The 23452-nt window shown below is 41.7% G+C and overlaps 2 protein-coding genes across 2 annotated transcripts in view; one reads left to right on the forward strand and one right to left on the reverse strand.

Moving 5' to 3' along the window:
* Nucleotides 1-4507, forward strand: part of LOC119917457 (protein FAM13B-like) — an 18722-nt gene extending 14215 nt beyond the window's left edge. Inside the window, exons 13-21 of the mRNA XM_038737793.1 lie at nt 212-461; nt 687-819; nt 1291-1372; nt 2152-2387; nt 2562-2645; nt 2817-2921; nt 3308-3522; nt 3801-3902; nt 4349-4507. Of these exons, the coding sequence (XP_038593721.1) occupies nt 212-461; nt 687-819; nt 1291-1372; nt 2152-2387; nt 2562-2645; nt 2817-2921; nt 3308-3522; nt 3801-3902; nt 4349-4475 (1334 nt within the window). The 3' untranslated portion in view covers nt 4476-4507. The remainder of the gene's footprint in view (nt 1-211; nt 462-686; nt 820-1290; nt 1373-2151; nt 2388-2561; nt 2646-2816; nt 2922-3307; nt 3523-3800; nt 3903-4348) is intronic.
* On the reverse strand, nt 3946-22449 carry LOC119917458 (phytanoyl-CoA hydroxylase-interacting protein-like). The gene is made up of 5 exons (XM_038737794.1): nt 21805-22449; nt 13684-13880; nt 12180-12354; nt 9679-9796; nt 3946-6722 (listed from the first exon to the last, which is right to left on the reverse strand). The coding sequence occupies exons 1-5, from the start codon at nt 21908-21910 to the stop codon at nt 6179-6181; spliced, it is 1140 nt and encodes a 379-aa protein (XP_038593722.1). The 5' UTR covers nt 21911-22449; the 3' UTR covers nt 3946-6178.
* Between the last annotated feature and the right edge of the window lie 1003 nt (nt 22450-23452).

Below are 23452 nucleotides of genomic sequence, written 5' to 3' on the forward strand. Positions count from 1 at the left end.
TCTGTTCCTTCCTTCCTTAATCGTTGTTTTCTTCGTATGTACACCTACCTTTTTCTCCCTCTCTCACATCTCTCATTATGTCCCATCTGTCCTCCTTTATAAAGTCAAATAAAAATGACAAACATACTCAAATAAAATAATTTATTAATAAATAGTAAAATAATGATTATAGATTTCAGTTAATATTTTGGCCTTCCTCTCTCTCTTACAGAACATACCCCATCCCCTCATTCATCAGAGTCCAGTCCTGTCCTATCCACTGCAGTTCTTTCTGGGGGGATTTCAGGAAATGACACTCTGCCAAGCCCACCGGGCCCTAACACCAGCCCACTCCTCTCCTGTTTTATGACGAGCGACTGCCCCGTTCCCTCGCCGCGCTGCCCCAACATCAGTCACAGCCTACGCTACAACCTAGACCCTGATGCAGCCCCTTCTCCACCATGCTCCCAGCACATAAGCATGTAAGGACTTATCCTCACTAATTTCACTCACTTTATTTATTTAGATGGGATAATCTCAAATTTGATGTTCCATACTGCTGGGCCTCAAATCAGAAGAAAATATCACAGTGCTAATGTGGTACAGATGCAGAGTGGAGGATTGCTGAATGGCTACCATGTTAGGTAATGGTTAAATGCATGTTATGAGTCCTTATATCATAGATTTGTGCGCTTTTCTGTCTCCAGGGCTCGCAGTAGTGTCCATACAGAGCTAGATGATGGCTCTGTGTCCATCTCAATGCTCAACAGACACATTCACACCCTGAGGAAGAGGATCAGGCGTTTTGAGGAGCGTTTTGAACAGGAGAAGCACTATAAGGTGAGGAAGGAAATCAGAGCTGCTTGGTCATTCTCTTGAGTCATGGTTGGATTGGTTATTGCCTCAGCGTGGGAAGCTCAGGGTTGCCTTTTTTTCCCCGAAACCACCAAAAAGCTCTCACAGAGCCATGGGTGAGGTTTTTCTTTTTTTCTTGTTTGTGTGTGTTCCTGGCTGGGTGTGAATTAGATATATTTAAGTTCTAAAAGGATTTTGTGGATGCAAACGACTCACATCGTAAAAGAGTGAATTACTCCCTCTACTGGTGCAGTGGAAAAATTACATTTTGCTACACACTGGATCCTTGGTCAGCTAGTTGATAGGGCTGCTACAGAACAGCAAAATATTGGTAAGAATTAGAACCCACTCAGACCTGGAACAAAGGACAAAGTTAAAAAAAAAAAAAAAAAGGTTCCAGGTACAAGAGACACACTTCTGTTCTGTCAGTGATGTGATTTTAATGTTTTTTTCCAGCCAGCCCACAATGACAAGACAGCCCATCCAGAGGTGGCCAGACTGATGAAGGAGCTCATCAAGAGTCGCAAGCAGCTTAAAGGTCCGTTAATAAACACACCCACACCATGAACACATTTATTAATGATTGCAGTGGTAGAAGACATATTCACATCTTTGCTTGAGTGAAAGTACAGATACGACAATGTAAAAGTACTGCATTACAAATAGAAGACCTGCATTTAAAATCCTACTTGAGTAAAAGTACAGAGTCAGCTTAAAGTAAAATTACTCATATTAATGACATATTATGACATGGCAGAGGTCGTGATGTTATTAAAAGGGTAGTAAAAAAGAAAAAAGAAAGTTCTGCTACAAACAAATCTGTATTCATTTTTTGGACAATTATAATCATTGTTCTTTTGTGAAATATAGTGAAGATATGAGTTTTACCTCTTAAATAAAACCATCTCTCCATTCTTTGGTGGACTGCTAACAACTTATGGCGTCTAAAATGTCACAAGGGGCCCAATTACTGTAGACACTGACTGATTTTTGTCACAAGCCAAAAATGTTGGGAACCACTGGTTTAATTTTTGACAATACATTGTTTTTTGAAATCTTATGGTTTTAATGTAATATCTTAACCTGATGTAGAGTAGAAGTATAAAGTAGCATAAAATATAAATACTCAAGTACCTAAAAACTGTACCTAAATACTGTACTTGAGGTAATGTACTTAATTGTTTTCTACCACTGAATTATCGCAACAATACTATTTGTTTACCAGAGACCAAAGTCCACATTTTAGATTCACATTGCCCCTGTTTTTGTCCATGTTTTCATCTCACCATATTTTTCTGAACAACTGTCATGTTTTAGAGCTAAAGCTGAGACAATCAGAAGAAGGGGGGCTGAGAGGGCAGGGAGACTTCAGCTCATCAGCCGAAACATGCCGGACTAACATAGACCAGAGGGAGGCAGCACTAACAGGGACTGAGCTGCAGCAACTTAACAACAACAGCAACAACAAGCCAAATGTGGAGGAAACGGTCAACATTATAACCAACAGACTGAAGGAAAGACAACGAGAGCTTGGCCTGCCTGACAGTATTAAGGTTAGTGTTGCAGAAATGCTTTCACCACACACACACACACACACACACATACACACATACACACAGATATTGTAGTATAGGCTCTGTGGTCTGATTCCTTGGCCTTGGAGGGAAAATCTGTGTGTTACTAAACCTGGATAAACGCTGACTGATTACCTGTTCCTGTATGTGCAGGAGATGTCCCATTTCCAGATGACTATGGAGAAGACCAGCCTGCAGAAGTGTTTGCTCTACTTTGAGAGTCTGCATGGACGACCAGTAAGACCAGCCTCAGTGGCTCCCCTTATGTTTTTTTACGTGATAACTCCTGTTGTGTCATGTTGTTCTCTTCTCTCTCTCCTTAATCCACTGGCTTCTCTTGTTTCTGTTTTACCACCAATAACAAGGTGGTTCCTATTTGTGTCTCTTTTTCTATCTGCGATTCTTCAGAGTACCAGGCAGGAGCGGACGCTGATGAAATCTTTCTACGATCGTTACCGCCTTCTCAAGCAGCTGCTGCTTTCTTCAGCTGCTGCAGCAGTCATCACGACTATCGTGAGTTGAAAGCTCTCACTCATTCTGAATTTTAAATGAGAGAGGGTTGTCTTGTAGAGAGGGATGTGATCTCTGGAACGACACAAAGCCACTGTATTTCACTGGAGAATCAAACTGACCATGGCTTCTGAGGCAAAAACAGTGTCCTCTAGTGGCTGGATATAAGAGCTACACCAAACTTTTCTATTTATGATAGCAAGACAGATAATTCTGAAACTTATTCTAATAACTAATATTCAGGTGAGTTGTTTTTTTGACTAGGTAGTAGCTAATCAATTGGGATATGAACCATATCATGTCTAACTCCCAACAGGCTGAATAGAGCTATGTCAAATGTTTACTCTGACAGATTATCCGCTTGTGTGTGTGCGTGTGTGTCTACATAGGAGGAAGAGGAGGGCTCCGATGAAGAGCATCCCAAACAGCAACGTCCCAGGCCGGAGCCACTCTGGCTGAAATCTCCCAGGCAACTGTCTTCAGATGAGTTGCCGCATCTGCCCTTGCTAGAAATGTCTGAAACACCTCTGGTGTCCCCGCTGGAGGAAGTGAAGGGTCTCCAGCCACAGATCATCACCATGGCAACACTACATGAAGCTTCCAGGTGTGTGTGTGTGTGTGTGTGTGTGTTTTTGGGCGGGGGGGGGGGGGGGGGGGGGGGGGGTTATGGGTGGCATTAACAGCACAGTGTGATTTCCAATTTATTTTACCACAGAGACCTAGTTGTTTAATCTAATAGCTCTTGCCATTAAGAACGTTTTTTTCAAAATAATAGCTGGAACCTCACATTTCATTTGCTTTAAACTATTTGTTGTGGTAGCTGTGGTTAAGTGCACACATTTGCAGACAATATAAAGGATCTAGGAAATTCTTTCTTCACAGACCAGAATTACTGGAACACCTCAGGAAAGCACGATTAGAGAGGCGGAGGCTTCATCAAGTGCTCCGGGAGTTTGAGCACCATTTCTACTTGCAGACCGGCAGGTAAAGGTTACACACACCAATGACACACACAGCACATCCAAGCTACTTGGCTTTTGAATTTTATTTTTGTCTTTTAATAAACTTGGAACATTTGGTTTTCAACAATGCCTTGTGAAAAACAAAGAAAAAACATCCACAAAAGAAATTCCATCGTAGTGGTACGACAGTGTAATGCACAGTCACGTAACGTTAATACAGCACAGAGCTCAGGAAGAGACGAAGAGATAGACGTTTCCTCTGAACTGTACACATCCTTTGTATTGTACATGTTAGTCCTCCTAAGTAAATACAGTAAGTTTCTGATTACAATACACACTGTACAAAGCTATCTGAGTAAGGCAACATAGGGACTATCAACCAGATATGGAAGCTGCTGCAAGTTGTTTGAAACTACCGAAGTTTTGCCTTTTGTTTGCATCTTTTTTTCCTCCATGTATTGTTAACAGGGCTTGCCAGAAGGAGGACCGTGGACCGATGGCGGAGGAGTACTGCCAGTATAAGAACCTCAAAGCGAAGCTCCGTCTACTGGAGGTCCTGCTCAGTAAACAACAGGACTCAACCAAGACCAGCTGAGTTAACTCACAGTGGGACCTTTATCGAACTTAACAGGACTTCTGAAAAATCTGGTTGTGAAGCCGGTGGTGTCTGGTCTTGTTTCATACCACATTATGTCGATGCACTTTACATGAAGAAAATTGATGGAAATTGGTGACAGTCTGAATTAAATGCTGAGCAGAGTTGTTTTAGTCCCCAAAAACACATCCTTTGTCATCCATGGCACATCTTATTATAAACCTGATGTAGCAAGTGTATTTTATGTAGCACTAATTTATGTCAAGGATGAAGAGCTGTAACAACTTGATGTTAGTTACATATTAGTCATTTTAAGATCACTGTATGTATATTATGATACTTTGTTACCTGCGTTTCTTCATGCCAAAATGCTATTTTGGACAGCTTCCTTCATAGTTAATGTGTGAACTGCATATTTCAAAAATGCTATCTTGGCAAAAACAAAAAAGGTGTAAGCTTAAATGCAATCAATGGGACAATCCTGTAGTGTTTGTGCATGTCTGTTTTGTAGTCCTACATTGTGCTGATATTATGTTATGATATGCATCAAGAATTTCACGGTTGATCTAAATCGTTCAATTTACATGTTCACCTTGGAAAATATGTGAATGCTGGTGAACATAGGCATTGTAGTGCAAGTTATATCTGCTGTCAAATTTGTGTTTACACCCCCCCCCCCCCACACACACACACACTTTGCCTGTATGAAGTTAATTCCTCCTAAATGCAGTTGTTGACAATGATCAGAGCTTTTGACATTGTGCACTTCTGGTTTATATAATTTTCTATATATATGAATGTATCAATAAAAATAAATATTTTTTCACATTTATTCTGCTAAACACAGTTTATGGTTCTACTTTCGTTGCACTGACTACAATAAAATAAGAGCGGCTGTTGCAGAAAAGGTTGCTATGGTAGAGGTACCGACAGCTTTCACACTCATGCTGCACAGAACTGCATCATGCTTTTTTTTATTTTTTTAAAGGTTAGCAAGTTAACAACATTTTAGAGGCTGTTGCATTAGTACTGTTAGGATTCCACAGCATTTGTCTGGGTTTTAATACCTTTGGTATAAAGAAAGATGACTTGATGCTGCAGCCCTAGAATATTGTAGTACCAGTCTGTGCCACTAGAAAGAGGTAAAAAGATGTCTGAATTTGTCTACTGTGGAATGAGAACAAAACATTTCTAAAACGAAGAACAGTCAAAGTAATTGAAAACACCAAACTGCTTGTCCACACAGCCAGTGGCATATCAATATTAACAAGCCAAAAGTTGTTAACAAAATATGGGATAACTTAAACAACAGGAAATTGAATAGAAGCAGTCCACCTTTGTTAGTACAGTTAAAGGGTTTGGTCAGTACGCCAGTATTGACTTGCAGGATAGATGGATCTGTGTTGTTGGTGTCCCAGATTTGGATCGTTCAGTTTAATGTATGTTTTCAACATTTAGGGTAACCCTTTTTGAGATGAGGAGACAATGGTGTCAGAGTGTGTACTTTCTTCTTTTTTTCTCTACACGTCTTTGGGAATGACAGAACAGTGTCAGAGATATGTTGGTGTGCATGTCTGGGAGCGTACTAAATCTGCTGCTTCATGCATGTGTTGGTCTGCTTCATCAGTACATGTGGACTTCCTGTGTGTGTAGAGGTCAATCTCCTCTAGTCCTCCCTTCCCACTCCTACATTCTGCCTTTTCTTAGCGCCCCACACTGATGTTACAGGTCTTGCAGCTGGGGTCCTTCTTGGCATTTACCGTGGACATACTCATCAGCTGATGCCCGCTGATCTCAGCCACCGTGCCCAGCGCCAGGTCTAAAGGCTCCGTGTAGATCACCTCAAGGATGACATCCTGGGCGTGGTGAAACACCAGACTGCCGTCACCCTCTTCACCCTGCTTGCAGGTAAGGAAACGGTTGTTGGTGATGTCAAGCGCAGGAAGCCTCTGCTTACAAAAGTCGTCACCCCTGGAGCCCTTTGGCGCCAGGACCAGGATAACGTAGTGGTAGGCTGTATACATGCAGTAGAAGTCTCCAAAGTACAGGTTGGTGTCAGGGTTGAAGAGCACGTCAGCCTGAACCTCAAAGCGGTGGCGGCCATAAGGTGAGTCCTGCGGAGGCTTGCCTGTGTTGAACTCTGTGTTGCAGCTGAAGAAAATGCCCTCCAGCTTGCCACTGATGGGCGAGCCGTGGCTGCCGCTGTTGTCTTTCACTGACGGCAGCATCCGGTTCTCCTGTACCTCCCTGGAGTTTGGAGTGGAAAAAAAGGAAATAAATTGGCTGTGAACAAATTGCAAACAATAATAGTCAATAACTCTCTTGGCCCCCTCAGTAACAAATCTGCACATGGTTTTGTTCTGTAGTTTTTGTGCTGCCCCCTCAGCCAAAGTTGGAAATACTGTCCACAGTGTTTGAGACATTGTGACACATGGGAAAAGGCTGATTAAGATTCAGGCGAATCTCATAACACAATAAACAGAGTGAACTCTTAGAATAGAATACATATCTAGTTTCTATAATTAGCCTAGTCCAGTTTGTCTCACAGAAACCTAGTGAGCTAAAAACAAACACAAATATTTCTTTATCATTGAACATTCAAAGCGATAAATGCTTCTCTGGCAGCTGCATACCTCCACGCAGACTAAATCTAAGCTCCAATGCTCCAATTATGAATTCTAATTATACTAATATCACTCCAGAGGTTGTCATTATATTCATAATGAATACTTTGTTGTGGGCATTATGGAATTATTCAGCTCCCACCCCAGGTCACAGCAGCAAAGGCTTCATGAAGTGGAAATGTCAGTACTGTTACTCCCCACATGATGGTGCACTTTAACAGAAGTACTTCATGCTATCCAGATGACATCATGCTGCAATGCTCTAGCAAAAGAGTGCTCAAAGGCAGAGGCTTTAGTACAGAAACTGTGTGCTTTGTTAGGCGTAGAACATTTACTCCGAGGGAGTGTATGGGGAGAGGATGTTATGAGAAAAGACAGCACATTACAGGAGGATGAGGACTAGACAGGAAGTTGGTAAATAAAAAAGCTAGCACTCACATCAACTAAGACAAAATCCAGAATACACTGTAACTGCACGAATGTTTCAGTAAACAACTAAATGGGCTACTCCAGAGATTTTCCTTCTCTGTCAGAACCTCCTCTAACATCAACAGCTTTCCTTTTCCCCATATCCCCTAACAACTGTCTTCTATTGTCTGGCAGAGTTACACAATGCTTTGGCCCTTCACAAAGAGATCACAAGGCAGAAGAAAATATGGCTGTATTTTTTGTTGTACTTGCACTGTATGTGTGCAGAGGATGCTACTGCAAGAACCTATATATGGCTTTATTCGTCAGTGACAGTAAGACAGTAGAGAGAGACGGCAAAGTCAGGGGAGAGAGAAAGAGAGGGGATGACATGGAGCAAAGCCGGACTCAAACCCGCTGTTGTTAGCCTTGATACTCTAACAGGTGAGCTATTGGAGTGCCCCAGTTTGACGTACTTGTGTGGATTTATGGAACTAATCGACATGCTTTATGCTGCTGCACAATTCAACTGAATCTCTATTTTTGCTTCGCTACAAACAGGTTTCTTTAGAGGGAAATAGATTAGCCCAAAATGAAATGGTCATTATGCTGTTTGCAGACAGAAAGGTGCTGCAGTGAAGCACAAAAATGTCTTGGGATGGCAATTTTATCATTATCAATAATATACTGTCAACATCACAGTATTGTTATTGTAGCAAAACATTAAAACTACATGCAGAGCAACCTTAGCTTAAAGGTCATATTAGTTCAACATCACAGGGCTCTAATGTCAGTAAGGGCATCAGATGCTAAAGTTACAGTAACAAGGGGTGACACTGAGTTTGTTGTTAGAAATGTGTGTTCAGGCAAGCTAGTGATTGCAGAAGAGATGTGTTAAGGCATCTCAATTATTCTAGAAAAGAAATCCAGACTGTCACTTCCAAGTATTTTTGAACCACAAATGTAGAAAGAACAGCAATGGGCAACAACAATACGCCAAGCTGTTAACCACAAAAATAAGAATTGAATCTTCCTGAATAAGAAGTCAACCCCAACAAGAAATCTGTGATATGGTTATTGGCTCTAGTTACATGTCATTTCAATGCCAAATGCAATAATAATCCTATCAATAGAAAATGACAGTTCTGAAAAAACAAAGTTAGATTTAGATTAGATTAATAATAGATCTGCAAAACTCTGTGAAAATACTGTCCAAAAAGCGTCCAGTGTGATCAAAATTGTACATTAGCAAAACACAGTCTAGATTTTAAAAAGCAAAGAAACTGGAGGGAACGAGTATGTTGTGGTGGCAGCCCGGCTGATGGTGAGTGTCCTGGTTTTTTCTCCTTTTTATCAGTTATTCTGCTTTTTCCTTGGTTTTCTGTTCCCTGCCTGCCTCCCTGTGTTTTCTCCCCTGTGTGCTCTCCCCCCCTTCCCCCTTTGCTCCTGAGCCCAGCCAACTACCTGCACCTGCATCTCATCAGCCACCTCGTCAGCCTGCCACACCTGCCAGTAATCACCTCATGCCTGCCTGTATTTCAACCCCGGTTTTCCACACCATCCTCGCTTGATCGTCGTTGCTCCATACCCGGTGCCACCTCTGTGTTCAGGCTTTCATGTTTCTTGTTTTTTTCACATTTTTCCTGTGCTTTGTCGCCGTCACCTCTAACCCTGTCTCTCTGTCCGTTTCCCTCCCAGGTACACTCACCCTCGACCTCCGTTCAGTCGGCTGCGCTCATCCACCGGCCCTCTCCTCCTCGGACTTCCCCCACGGTGTCCTCCCTGTTCTCCCACCGCTCCTCGCTTCCTCTGTCCCAGTGTTCCCCGGCTCCCTGGCCCCCAGTCTTCCCGGTTCCCCGTGCCTGTGTTTCCCCGACATCCACCTCTCCCTCCACTCCAGTCCCTCTACCCCTTTATCCCTCAATAAACCTCTTTCCCTCAGAGTGCTGCTTTTGGGTCCTCTCTGTCCCCACACCACACAACTTCATAACAGAGTAAAGCAATACTGACACATATTTAAATACTGCTAAAAACAGCTAAATGCCATTTTCAAACTAACTCTGACATAAAAGTGGTCACATTAATTTGAAATTAAAGAGAAGATCCAAATGAAACTGAAATTATGGACAACATTCACTACATCTCAGAAATAACTAAGGCCAGCTGCCTACCTGGCATGGTCAAAGTATTCTTTATTCTGGTTCCTGTAGAAGACCGAGAAACGCAGCATCCGGCCAGCGATGACCTCTGCCTTTTCCAACAGCTGGTTTAGATGCACAGTGGAATAATCTGGAAAACAGACACAGCACATCATGAGACGCTGATGCGGATGTACAATTGTCATTAGTAGAAATTCAATCATTTCAAGCTGGGTTAGGCAATTTATTTCAGAGATATTTTTGTTTTATTTGTTTAAATTCTCTTTACATCCTGACAGCAATCAATACATCAAATGACACAATAATGAGGCTGTCACAAGACTGTAATAACGTTGGGATGGCCTACTTGACTGTCTACCTACCTACCTGTGCGCGTTGCACTGCACATGAAAATGTATTTTGGGGTAGTGGCTTTGTAGGGAGTTGGTGGTATTTTTTTGGTTAGATACTTTAAAAATCTAGCAGTCTCTTGCTGGCTCTCAAACTGTTGCCCACCCCAGCTTTAATTATAACAAACAAGAGTGACTATGTGCAGGATGGAACATGAACAGTGCATGTGTTCTCAATGATCCTGAGATCCTTTCACCCTTAACTTCTTCATATTCATAGCTTGAAATGACTCAGCATTTAGACCAAAAATATTTTCAGTAACACAATCTCCTTTCACTCACTGCCATGTGAGTAGGTTTGCCTTTATCCATTTTATCAAAAGCATATAATAAGTTTCATAATAATTGAATGAAGTTTCCCCCATTCCAATTTTCTTGCTTTTACTTGCACTTGAACACACCGAAAAGGATGATTTGGGGATAGTTCTCTGCTCTTTCTATGCAAGGATACAGTATCTTGAACAAAATTTATAGAAGACTATTAGAAAGATTATAAATATCAAGCAGGTTGCAAGTCTCTGCATGTTGTTTTTCATACTGCTGCTGCTGTTGCTGCTAACATGAATGGAAAGCAATGGCTGCCTGTAAGCTGAGAAAAATACATTCGGCAATGTAGCTGTTAAAACCTATGGTCTTTTTTTAAGACAAGGCTTGTACTGCTGATAGTGAGACATAATAGGATAAATGGAATTTAAACATTTCAGATGATTGAGAATTTTACGGGAATGGAAGGTCTTTGCAGCGGCATCTTTTACCCACTTGGGATTTAGAGGATCAACAATATCATTAAGCATTCTCCTTCATCAGTTTCTCTTATAGCACCTTCACACTCTTGTCCTGCCTGTTCTCCTTCCTCTCATCTCACCTGCTTCTCTTCATCTATTTCACAACCTGCCCCACCCTATGGAAGGATACCTTGAAGTTCACATGGTGGTTTTGAGTCAAATGTCTCATCAACTATTAGAACTATTGCCATGAAAATTGGTACATTAATGTGAATCAGGATACATTGTAATAAATGTAGTCTCAACTATGCTTTGCTTTGTGCAAATTAGCAAATGTTAGCATGCTAACATGATAAACTAAGGTGGTGAACATTAGCATGTTAGCATTGTTATTATGAGCCTGCTCACATTAGCATTTACAGTGCTGCTAGCATGGCTGTAGTCTGTCTAAGAAGACGAGGCTTGTAGTACTGTTGATACAGGAGGAATAAATGGCAGTTTAACAATTCAACTGAGAAATTGAGGATTTTATAGTAACATTAATGGAGGGTGTCTGACAGATTATTTCAACCATCAGATTTAAAGCAGCAGTATGGAATTCTTTAAAAAAAAACTTTTTCTCAGATTTGCTAAAAATACCACTGACAGTAGTACATGATACAAATAATCTGTAAAAAATATAGTAAAAAACAATCAGGTTCTTCTGGCTCCTCCTATGCAATTTGCAAGAATCAACTGCTCTAGTGTCAAAACAACCAATCAGAGCCAGAACAAGTTTCTAACGCAGTGTCAGTCGCTGCTTGTGCACACTGCACAGCCATCTTCCTCACGCATGCTCTGACTCAGTCAAGCTCAGTATCTTCAGCGTGCAATTTCAGACGTTTTGCAAACACAATGGCTGAGAAACAACCACCTTGCATTGTAGGTTTAATTATTACTGAGTGCAGCTTAAAGCATTTTCTCTGTCATACATTTCTCTTAAATCCCACAGACTCTTTCCCTGCATGTCTTCAGCTGCTGCTCCTCATCCCTCTCACCCCTCCACCCCCTTAAATTCTACCCTTCATACCCCATGCCAACCCCCCTTCTCCCCACCCCCACTCTAAGCCTCTAGCCAGCGACGTTGAACTTGTTGACCTCTGCATCAGAAGCTATACAACACAGCTCCCCTCCTTCGTTTAATCCTTCTTTTTCCTCCCCATCCCCTCATCCATCTCTCCATCCATCTTTCCCTCCACTCTGCAAATTAGCCTTTCTTTAAATATAATGCCCTTCGCTTTTGTCCACTGTTTTTCAGTACTTGAGTTAGTCAAGTACAGACAAAAATCAAAGGCAGCGCTGATGTCACACATACTGAAAATGTATGTGGTCATGGCACTGCAAGCTGCATATTACTCACCAGCAGTGCAGAACTCGATGATTTCGCTCCACTCGGAGATGGTGTAGTCCCCGTCAGTCTGTTTTGATGCGGTCTGGACGGCCACAGTGTACTCTGTGCGCGGGCTCAGGAACCAGTGGCCCCGAACCGTCATGGGCAGGGGCACTGCCTTGGCCACCAGCTTGGTAGGAACATCCTGGAGGGAGAGGAGGAGGGAGTGCAGGATGGATGGAAAAAGGAGGTGAATGATAATAGGAAGGAATGAGTCAGAAAGAGATTTCTTCAGTTATGGCTCTCTTTCAGCTGCATGTAGGTGCATGTAAGCACACACATCTTCACATTTCAGCGAAGTGGCGTACTGTAGTTTATTTGTGTGGCTGTCCTTTTGTTTATGTATGTCCACAATTCTGGACACTACCCCCCCACCCCCAAGACTCAGTGGGCCTTAGCAGCTCATTGATTGGACCAGGAGCCCCTGCCTAGCAACAGAGTCAGCCCATTAATCCACCAACACAGTTGCTGCACACCAAAATCAAAATACAAGTATGGGTTCGCTCGCAATAGCTGAGTGGAAAGAGGAAAAACACTCAGCTACACAAAGAAGTGACTGCAGGACGAAAGGAAGGAGGCTGATGACACAAGTAAGATTACCAAACCAGATCACTGACTGTCCACTAGAAGAGCTGCAGTCTTCCTGCTGCTGCTGGCGGTGCAATTACTCTCAGGCAGAGAGGGCAGTGTGAGTGATATTAGCCGATTAGTGCTCAGAGCAACGGCTCGCTGTGGAGTCTTGAAAAGACAGCACCATGAAAAGACTATCTGAATGAATATGAAAAGGTTATCTTGAGAGTTAACACGGTGTACCTGTGTTGCATGTTTCAGTTTCAAATCATCCGTTTTAGGTTTCAAACAGCAGGGATTATCAGGATTATACCTCCAGATGTTTATAGCATCACAACAACTATCTTTATCACTAATAAGAAGTTGCAGAATGGTTATGGCCATGAAGGATAAATCATTTTCATTGCCAGTGGTGTTAGGTTTTGTTTTTACTTTATTTTGATAGGTTTGGAAAATCTTTACAATTATACGATATTGTCTATACCGCTATTTTGTAGCATGTGTCTTCGCCTCATTGTGTATTTATTATTCGTTGCCCACTATGCCAAGTACTTCCTGGAAAATAGATTTTAATCTCTAGGAGAATTTTACCTGGTTAAATAAAGGAATAAAAAAAAAAGTTGATTAAGAGTATTAATAATAAGTATTAATATTTTTTATAATTTGGTTAAGGGTACTTTAAGATTTATCTCGATTTATTCTGGCACATTGCCTAGTTCGTGCTATCAAGGCTCATTGTGGTTATTCAATTTTCTCACACACTGAATCACATAAACACAAAACCTCTTATTCTTGACACATTTCTTCCTTATTTACTACTTAATGATACTATAACAAGATCCGTTTTGGTGAGTCATCTCTCTATAGTACCTTTAAATGTGTTTATCTGCGCTGAAAGCGTTACCTTGTGTTTGAACTTGTTTGAGTTTTTGTTTTCCTTCTTGTTCAGGTCAATGAAGTAGTGTGTGATGCGTTCCTTGCTGCGCGACTCCATGTCCCAGCAGATCTTGAAGGAGTCGCAGGTGATGTTGCTGATTTTGATGTTCTGAGGAACAGGGAGCTCCTCCATCTCAGAGATGCTGCCGTCCTGGGATTTACTTCCTGTGTAGTTGGAAAACAGTGTCAGTGTCATTAGAACAACAGTATATACCAAAATGAAATTTTTGTTGTTTGTCATATTTGGTGTAGCACTCCTTCGTGATGACAAATCGTGTTCTAGCCAGTAAAGATTATTTAAATTTGATAGGAAATCAGTTTTGAATCTAACAACTTACAGGAAGTGTTATGAGACATTGATCAGTGATTGTAAATCACATTTTCTGAGACTCTCGATAACATAATACTTGAGTAGTATACACATTTAAATGTCACATCTATGCTCTGCTGACCACCTTACTACTGCAGTTTCTCAGGATTTATTCCACAGACAGTACTAAGAGTGGTATATCCATCATGTCTCTCTCTCACACACACACACACACACACACACACACAGCCTGTGTCGCTGACGACCATATATGTTGCCATGGAAACACATCAGCCCCTCGACACGCACACACCTATCTGCTTTGCAGAACATAGGCGGTATTAAATATTTCAAATGCTGCTGATTAAATCTCCTCTCTTCTTAACAAAGATGGATACATTTATAATCAGCAGTAAGGGGGGAAAAACTCAGCTACCACACTGCGGGAAATACAGATGACCCCGAAACAATAACATTTAAAATACTGGTGAATGTCATAGAACTTTCGCCATTGGTTTGATAATTTTCAGTTTTTTGTCATGTCATTACTTACCTATTTGGACATACAGAAAGGCTATTGTGCCACAATTTCCCGTAAATAAGTTGGTAAATCTTAAATTTTTCTGCATACATCTCATGCATTTGCCAGGTCCCTATAAGTAACACAACATGTAACAAAGGCGTACAAACCAAGTGCACACTAAGGCCAGTAAAAATGTCAAAACAAGTTTGAATGAGAACTTTGTAGAATTAGGATGAATATAGACCTTCCATCACACTCGGAGACGCCCACTTGGCATGGCAACAATGTGTGTTCTGTGCCCCCTCCTGGATCTAAACACGAGAGTGAGTAAAATACCAGTATGCAGAATTTGGGAGTAATGCACAACAAGACTGGACTCTACAGAGTGTAAACAATGGCAGTAGCGGTGGAGCATGGAACATCCATCTCTGCTCATCAGCTGAGAGAGGGCGACATAAAAGAGCTATGCCATAATTGGGCTGTGTGGACTCTCCTGTCTCGCCTCCACACAGCACTCAAACAGTGGAGCATTGTAAATGGATGCATTTTAGGAAATAGACAACCAGAAGTAATTCCTACACCCAATGTGTACAAGCAGCTCTAGCAGCCTAGTCTTGCTATTTTATCCTATCTTGGCTCTTTCAAATCATGACATACGTCTTAAAATAGCATCTGTAAGACACAAATATATGTTCTTTACCGCCAGACAAGATCAGACCCCCCCACTTACTTTTGTCCTAATCACTAGTTCCTAATCACAGCTAGCTGATTACCAAAAATAATCATCTTTAACCTAAAAAGAAAGACCTCCTATTGTTACACTGCTGCTCATGATTAATGAAACACAAAATATCTTATGCACTTGTGAATGTAGTATGGAAAGATGACTTTCGAGTGATGCACAGACAAATCTTTGGAACATTGGTTATAAATCTTTACACTACAGTAAGACTATGTATTTAAATATATGATTTACTACTGCACATGGCTTAAACTAGATTTTAGGGGCACTGGGAGAAGTGGATTCCTCAACCTAACTGCACTATGCTTGGCTCTTAGACATAATGCAGGCGCTCTGACACCTCTTTGATTTGATTTATGAAAACATCTCTTTCTACTATTGGTCCGCATTTAAAGCCCATATCTCATTATATTTAACCCCCACTGAGCTGATAAGTTTGGCTTAGACTGAGAGGGTTAACACGTGACATGATGGGGCAGACCCTTGCGGCTCCAAGTCAGCACGGACCAGACAGTGATGTCAGCACTATAACATCCCACCTGAGAATTTATGTTGCTGACCTTTAACAAAAACAAGAAAAAGACGAGGCCTGTCATTCTCGGGCAAGTTTTCAAAATGCCTACATTCTTATAAGAATGCTGAGTAATACAAGTCTTAAAGAACAGACAGGAAATGTGTATTTCAAATGTAGACATTATTGCATATTTTATAGGAAATATTAGCACTACTGGATCGTGAAGTGTATCTTTTTATGTTGTGGAATCAGAAAACTTTTTGTGCTGATTTGTCATAAGCATTCATCATTGATCATTCACTATAAACCACAAGCTTTCAGGTTACTCATTCTATCCCAAATTCTCGCTATCTCAGGAAACCATCACCATATGACTGTAAACACTAAACAAAACCAAACACCAAAGTTGAAGAACCCGCTAACTCAGATGTTGTGTTGTGCCTGAAGCAGAGTAAGTTCCTTGTCCTCCTAAATGTTAATGTCCCTTAAATACTCTGAAAGGAGACTCCATGTGGGTCTTTGCCCTCCCAGCTCCTGTTTACTCTAATGCTCTCCTAATTAACCTGCAAATGGAGGCATTACACAAACAAAGTGAGGTTTGCTAATGCAGTCAGATATTGCCTACATAACACTCTTAGGGCCACTCAGTCGAGCTAAAAGTGATGTTATCAGGGAAAACAAGCTGTGAAGGCTGCAGTTTACTGGGAGAAAATCAAAGGAAATGCTCATGAGACAGGCAGAAACCTGCTACCACCACTGTTCACTGATAATATCAAAGCATAAGCATGAATGCCATTGACAAACACAATATATAGGTTTAAACAATTTAATTAAGCTATCAGTATGCAAACATACTAACAAATGAATAATAAAAATGAATGAATAGAATGAATTACAACTTGCTGGCTGCAAATATGAATCTGAATACACACATATGAATATAATGTGAACCAGGTAGCATTGCCTGCAGGTAAATACACCGACTTTGTGAGACACAGTGCTAAGCTGTGCTCCAAATCCTCTGGGACTCTTGAGAGCACAGGATGAAAGATGGAGGAGCGAAAGCCAAGCAGGATGAAGGTCAGGCGGTAAGGGACAGAGTAAAACCTTTTACAATCTCACACGGGAGTCTGATATGTTTAAAGTTATATGATAGTATTGTACCATGGCACTCTCTAATTTGAGTTTGCACCGAAGTTGCAGTTGTTGCTAATATTCATTCTGTTGAGTCATAATTACTTGTATATTTATTGCTCTGTATTATAATGATGTGTGGGTGGGGAATTTTTGTCTCATCATGTTCAAGTGAAATAAGAGTTGTCCTTGCTTAGGAGTTCAGGAGCACATATTACTCATGCAGTGCACTTAAACAGAGGGTTCAAAATTACATAGGTGCAGTGCTGGAGCAGAGCACCAAAAAATGCTGGACACAGAAATATCTGCATTGTAGCAAAAGCATTAAACTTCCAAAGATGGAAAGCCTACTCAGTTGAATCTGCTAAAACCTATGAAATGGACATTATTGGGTATTGCCCTTTTACTCAGCTTGCAGTAAAATACCACATGGTGGAATAGTAATAAATGCCGAGGGATCAATAAAAATCTTGTTAACATGCATACGTAGGGCCATCCTAACGGCTCTCTCTGGTAGGATTTGTTCCAGACACACCTGGCTTGATACTGTGAATTACTCATTAGCGCACTTTGCCAGAGAGAGGAAAGTGATTTGATTTCCATTTAGACCACCTAATAACATAATGTAAATGTACTCCCTTAGTGGTATTTGGTGATAAAAGTGTCCACCATATGAAACTATGGTGTGTCCACACTTCTCGGTTTCAAAATAAATCAACTTCCAGTCTAAGTTACTGTTGAAAAATCTTTTCCCCAAGTACTGTTGGCAGGTGTGTTATGTGAAAAAACAATTGGCAGATGATAGCAGCACTGATAGACTGCACAAGTGGGCACTCAGTTCAGACAGAAGAGCTTCTTATATTTTATGTTGCAGTGTTTGGTCTAAAATTGAACTGCAGACATAAGTAGTGCCACAGACACTCACTAGTTATCAATACTCACAGGCCTTTGAAAATCAATGTTCCTCTGAATGTACAGGATAGACTCAGGCAGAGAGCATACAATGCTGTCTTCATCAGGGTTACACAATCTTTGTTCAACATTTTACACATCAATATGCCACTGAACAGCAAACAAAGACCTAGTAAAGACACCTTAATAACATCCTTTATTGGTGTAGAGGACACTTCAGGGTTCGAAATCGATCCATCCCTATTCTTAAAAACAAATTAAATACAAAAGAACTTCAGGGAGGAAAGATCCATTTTTCTAAACTTGTTCAAAACCAGAATGAGTCATGATTTCTCATTTGCATAGAATTTAAATTTCAAAACAACAGGCTGCTTGTAAACTCCTTCAACTGTGCTGTTTGTGGTTCAAATCTTGAATTTCCATACAGACGGATTTTATATACCAGCAGTCAGGCACAGAAAAAAACATACAAAAGGAAAGTTAGCAGGAATGTTTGAAGAGGATTTTCAGGGTCAGACTGCACTGCAATCAGTCTCAAAGAATGTTCTGGACCATGTATTACAGTAAAGTCAATTGTAAGTGATTATATTATGCTGCTGATAAGTGGCTGCATAATGTACCTGTAACTCTTGCCAGCACAGTCATTGCACACAACTGTTCACAATGAACATTGGCCAAACTAAAATGCCAGCTTACTCAGACAATGCTGCATGTCATAAGGCCGGCTTGCTAATTTACCATGTTAGAACATATTGGATAAGCTTTTCACAAGTCCACAGTTTACAGTCATGCTAGCATGTCCGTGAGACTGTACTTGGACACAGCAATGCTTTGAGCTAAATGCTAATGTCAGCATACTAACATGCTCGCAGTGACGAAGTTAACCTTCCAATGTTTAGCAGGTATGTTTACCTTGCTCACCATCTATGTTAGCATACTAAATTAACCGTAAAGATAACACAGTTAGGGCGGCACGGTGGTCCAGTGGTTAGCACTGTCGCCTCACAGCAAGAAGGCCGAGGGTTCAAACCCCAGTTGCCCTGGCCTTTCTGTGTGGAGTTTGCATGTTGTCTGTGTGGGTTCTCTCCGGGTGTTCCGGCTTCCTTCTACCGTCCAAAGACATGCGGACTAGGTTAATTGGTGACCCTAAATTGTCCTTAGGTGGTGTCTGGTGTTGGAAAACAAGAAAATTGACATCATGATGGGGCTTGATGAAAAGTGTAAGAATCCCTAGAGCTGTTCTCATGGTGTTTCTCAGCTCCACTGTGATTTTGCAGGGATTGAAAAATAAGCCTTTTGTTTCAGTGTTAGGCACTGCATTTGAGGAAACAATGCCATTGTTGACTAGTAATTAGCAGGCTCAACACTGAGGGAGCCTTTTTTCAACTTGAAACAGTTACTGGCGACCTTATCTGTCTGTCTGTCTGCCAGCCACACTGCCAGACTGAGGGTGTTAACCGCTAGAGCAGCAGTATTTCAGAGAGCAGAGAGATTTCAGACGGTGCAGACAAAGTACTTGGTTGCATACATGGCAGCCATCCATCATGCCAACTTAATTATGTCAGCAGCCACGGCACAAAGACCTTGCAGAACACGTAGTGTGTATTTCATTAGCCATAGTACGCATTAACTGTGGATTTAAATCAAAATGGTGGTCTAGTCAGCCTTGCAGAGGTTGGTGGTAAATTTGTTCCAATTCTGTAATTTCCCCACTCCTAGCAAAACATTCCCTAACCCCGACTTATTCATGCCACATCACTAAACTGAATCATTAAAGCTACAACACCTCCTCTAACACAGGGGACACACAATACAACTTGTATCCCACCATTTCTTTTGTGCATTGAGATGTTCAAACAGTCCTCAGTGTGAGAGAGCTCTTTCCCACAGACAGTAGGCCTACTGAAGCTGCATGCATTTCCATTTGCTGGGTCAGCATAGGCATATAAGCCTCTCATGCTGGCAATTAAATATTAATGGATTTGGGAGATAAATTTAGAAAGCTATGTGGAACTGAAATTAATACAGTCCTTGTGATGTTCATATTGACCAGATAGTAAACCAGTCCATTTACAAGAAAGCTAAAAGAGGGCTATGCAGTCTTCTGCAGGGTGTGGCAGGGGAAGTGTAAACTAGACCGTATTTCTGGAGGTCATTTTAAGTTAGAAATTGCCACATAAAAATTCAATGGGTGGTCAAAATAACAGGAACACTAATATAATACAAGCAAAACTACAAACCAATAGAATTCACATAAATCGTTTATCATCCTTAAGTATGCTGTTCACAGTAATGAGTTGATTTGTAACTATATAATAGATTGTACAGGCATTAGCATGAGTTGTGCAGTGATGATTCTTAAACTGCTTGGATGAAAATATGAGTGTTTCAAGTAAACCATCAACAGTGCATGAATTCTCTGAACTAACAATTCTAGGAACAACTCAGCTATATGACAACCACCAACTGTTTTCAGAATCTGCACAGAAGGTAGACAATGTAGCTGTGTTGCTCCATAAACAGAGAGTATGTGGGTGTCTCAAGGACACAGAGGCACTATTTACACTGGGCAATCTACTTGATAAATATAAAAGTGGCTGTTCTTGCTGCAAAGGCTAATCAAAAAAGCTCCCTACTAAACATGTAGCAGGGAGTGCAAAGCAGGCACAGGGTCCATTAGAGAAGTCCAGCCCCAGTCTATACACCATTATTAAAATTGCAGCTTTAAAATCAGGCCAGCAAAGCACTAAGAGGATATCAACTGCACCCTGCTGCATTACATTATGAGGAGCAGCTCTTGCAGATGAGAAAATTAGGCAGGGTGGTACAATGACTGCACTGTGATCAGATGCTGGGGTCATTTAGAGGCTCAGTGAAGACACACAATTGACTCCATGAGTGTCCAAACCAACCAATCTAAATGCATCAAGAAAATCTGGTATAGCTAAAAATAAAAAAAACCTTTATGTCAGTTCAGCCACAAAATCTCATTCCATTACCATGTATGTGAATTAACACAATTTTAGTTGAATTTTAATTAAAAATGGGATCACTGTGATCATGCATCTGGACTCCGATGTGGAATCAACTGGGTGTAATTGCATTGATGCCTGTGCACACACGTGGGTGCAGCCATGTTTGAGCCTCTCATTCTCTCCTGATGATGACTTGCTATTTTCCTTTCCACCATTAAATTCGCATCAGGGTTTAGCCTGTTCATGTAAAAACTGCTTATCCCTTTTGACATAATAAAATTAGCTTTTAGATGCCTTCTAATCTATGATCAAAGGAATCTCAATTCTTTTTTTGATGGCAAATATCCACAAAACTTTTGAATTCGGTGAAGTTAACCACAGACTATATCCAGCATGGATGCAGCTGGATGACTTGATGAATTATACATTTAAACACGGGGGGTGGGGGTTGAGGATGAGATATAAGATTAAAAGCTGAGTTATTTGTAATCATAAAGATGCACAGGGTGTCATGCACTATGTGCACATAAATTGATTATGGCAACCCCCAGAGAAATAGACAAGGGGCAGCGCTTATAGGCGGGTGGCTGCCGGTCTCTGTCCATGTCTGTGGTGCTGAAATAAAGACAATCATCATTTAACATGGTTTCCTCGCCCGTTCGTGTCCAGTTTACAGGGAAGTACATTTCTTTTTAGTACCCTTCTCTCATGAATGATCAAAACCTTGCTGCCACTGTAAAGACACTCAGTTATTCCACACACGCACAAGCGCACCATCCATTCATTGATCCATCCATCCATCCAAGGAACCGGCGGAGCGACCGGCCTCTACTCCCTTCAAACACAAAATAAGGGTACAACATGCAGCAAAAAACAGACAAATGTATGTATGTGTTGCAGGCGCTCTGGAATTGACAATATGGCTATGATGCGCAAATGTTTCAACATGCCAGTGAAAATCAGATAAACCTCTCCTTACCATCTCGTTCGCATAACTGTATGGCGTCCAAGCTCAGGTCCTTTATCATCCCTTCGCAGGGACTTAATGGACTGGTGATGTTGTGCGCCAAACCTGGTACCTCCATCTCTGCAGAAGAGCCTGGATGCTACTGCTGGTGAATCGCTGTCGATCGTTAAATATCGTCTATCGACTTTGCACAACAGCAGGCTTCTATCCACGATCGTCAAGGAAGGAGAAAAGAAAGAGAAAGAGAGACCGGTTTCCAGTCAGTCCCCTGCTCGTTCCGTAGCTCACAGCTCTCCTCTCCGTCTCCTGGGTGGTGCGGCTAGTGGCGCGTCAGCGGAATCGTCACGGGCGCGAACAGCACAAGCCGCCAGTTCGGGTTTGCAACGTGAGGCATAGCAGATTCGTTTAAATGTGTGAACCTCAAAGATATCAGTCTGCGCATTTATCTTTATTTTCTATTTCATGCGTTCCTGTTCCTGCGGCGCCTCTGTGCCATACAGTGAGCTTTCAGAGCCACAAGTGTGTGTATCTGTGTATTCTGCCGCGGGACAGTTGAACATGAATAGTTGAGCGGATTAGTGCAGAGACGTTCCGCAAATTCAATGGCTTCTTATGTAACCAGATTAGCTCGGTGTTCCCCCTCCGGTTTAGGTATGAATCTAAACCGTCCACACTCTCCTGTCCTTTTCTATTTCACATTCAACGTCATCCCAACAAGGGTCTCTCACATGTCCTTATTTGGTGAGGTGTAGCCCTCTCTCGCAGGAGCGCAGGTGCAAGTGGACCATACAATAATGAGCTGGGGGACGACGGCTCTGACATATTGCAGGACATAATGAATGAACAGCATCTGCGTTTCCATCTTATAGGCAACCCTTCTTGCATTTAATGGCACGTAATAAATGCACAACCCCCTGGGTGCTAGAAAACCATAAGCAATGCTTTGCGGTGGGGTGTGTCGGTTTGCAATTATCTACCCAGGACTACACCTCTTTATCAGTGGCACCCAGGAGCAGGACCTTTCATTGCCATCGCATGAAAACAAGGCATGAAAGGTCAAGTGCACAGGCAAATTGCGGCTAAACAAACACTCAAGGCTGCAGGCGCTTCTCACAACACCATTTGGCCATGGCAGTCATTTTCATTCTTATACAAAGCAGCGTTGTCTCCTCTCCACTCTCCATAGGGGAAGCAAGCCGTCCAGAGGAGAGGCGACAGTGAGTGTTTATCTATTCAGCGGACAACGAATCCTGCAGCTGCGCCTTTGGGACCCCTAAGTCATGCTGTTCAAAACGGCAGAGGGGGAACTGCAGCACTACAGGCTACATGCGAATTATAGAAGGGAAGCCACCCTAACTCAGCTACGTGTACTGACGCATGATCACATCTGAAGTTGGAACAGAGGACGTGATCATTTTTATATTTAAATTGTTCAGTTTATTTTTTTCAGACAGACAAAGTAAAGATAATTGATGAGCATGAGGATCAGAACATGGGGTTATTGCGGGCGTGCGAATTAAAATCCTGGTAAGCTCATAATCACGGTGACATTCAGATGCAGTAGGAAACATATCAGACGCACCACTGAAGGTCCGCATTTATTCCATTCTCAGATTTCACTTGGACAATGAATGCTGCATCTGGCTCAAATGTCCTGCCT

This window comes from Micropterus salmoides, unplaced genomic scaffold (assembly GCF_014851395.1).
Source record: "Micropterus salmoides isolate LMB-PRFRI ecotype aquatic unplaced genomic scaffold, ASM1485139v1 Ms_hic_scaffold_22, whole genome shotgun sequence".
Lineage (NCBI taxonomy): Eukaryota > Metazoa > Chordata > Actinopteri > Centrarchiformes > Centrarchidae > Micropterus > Micropterus salmoides.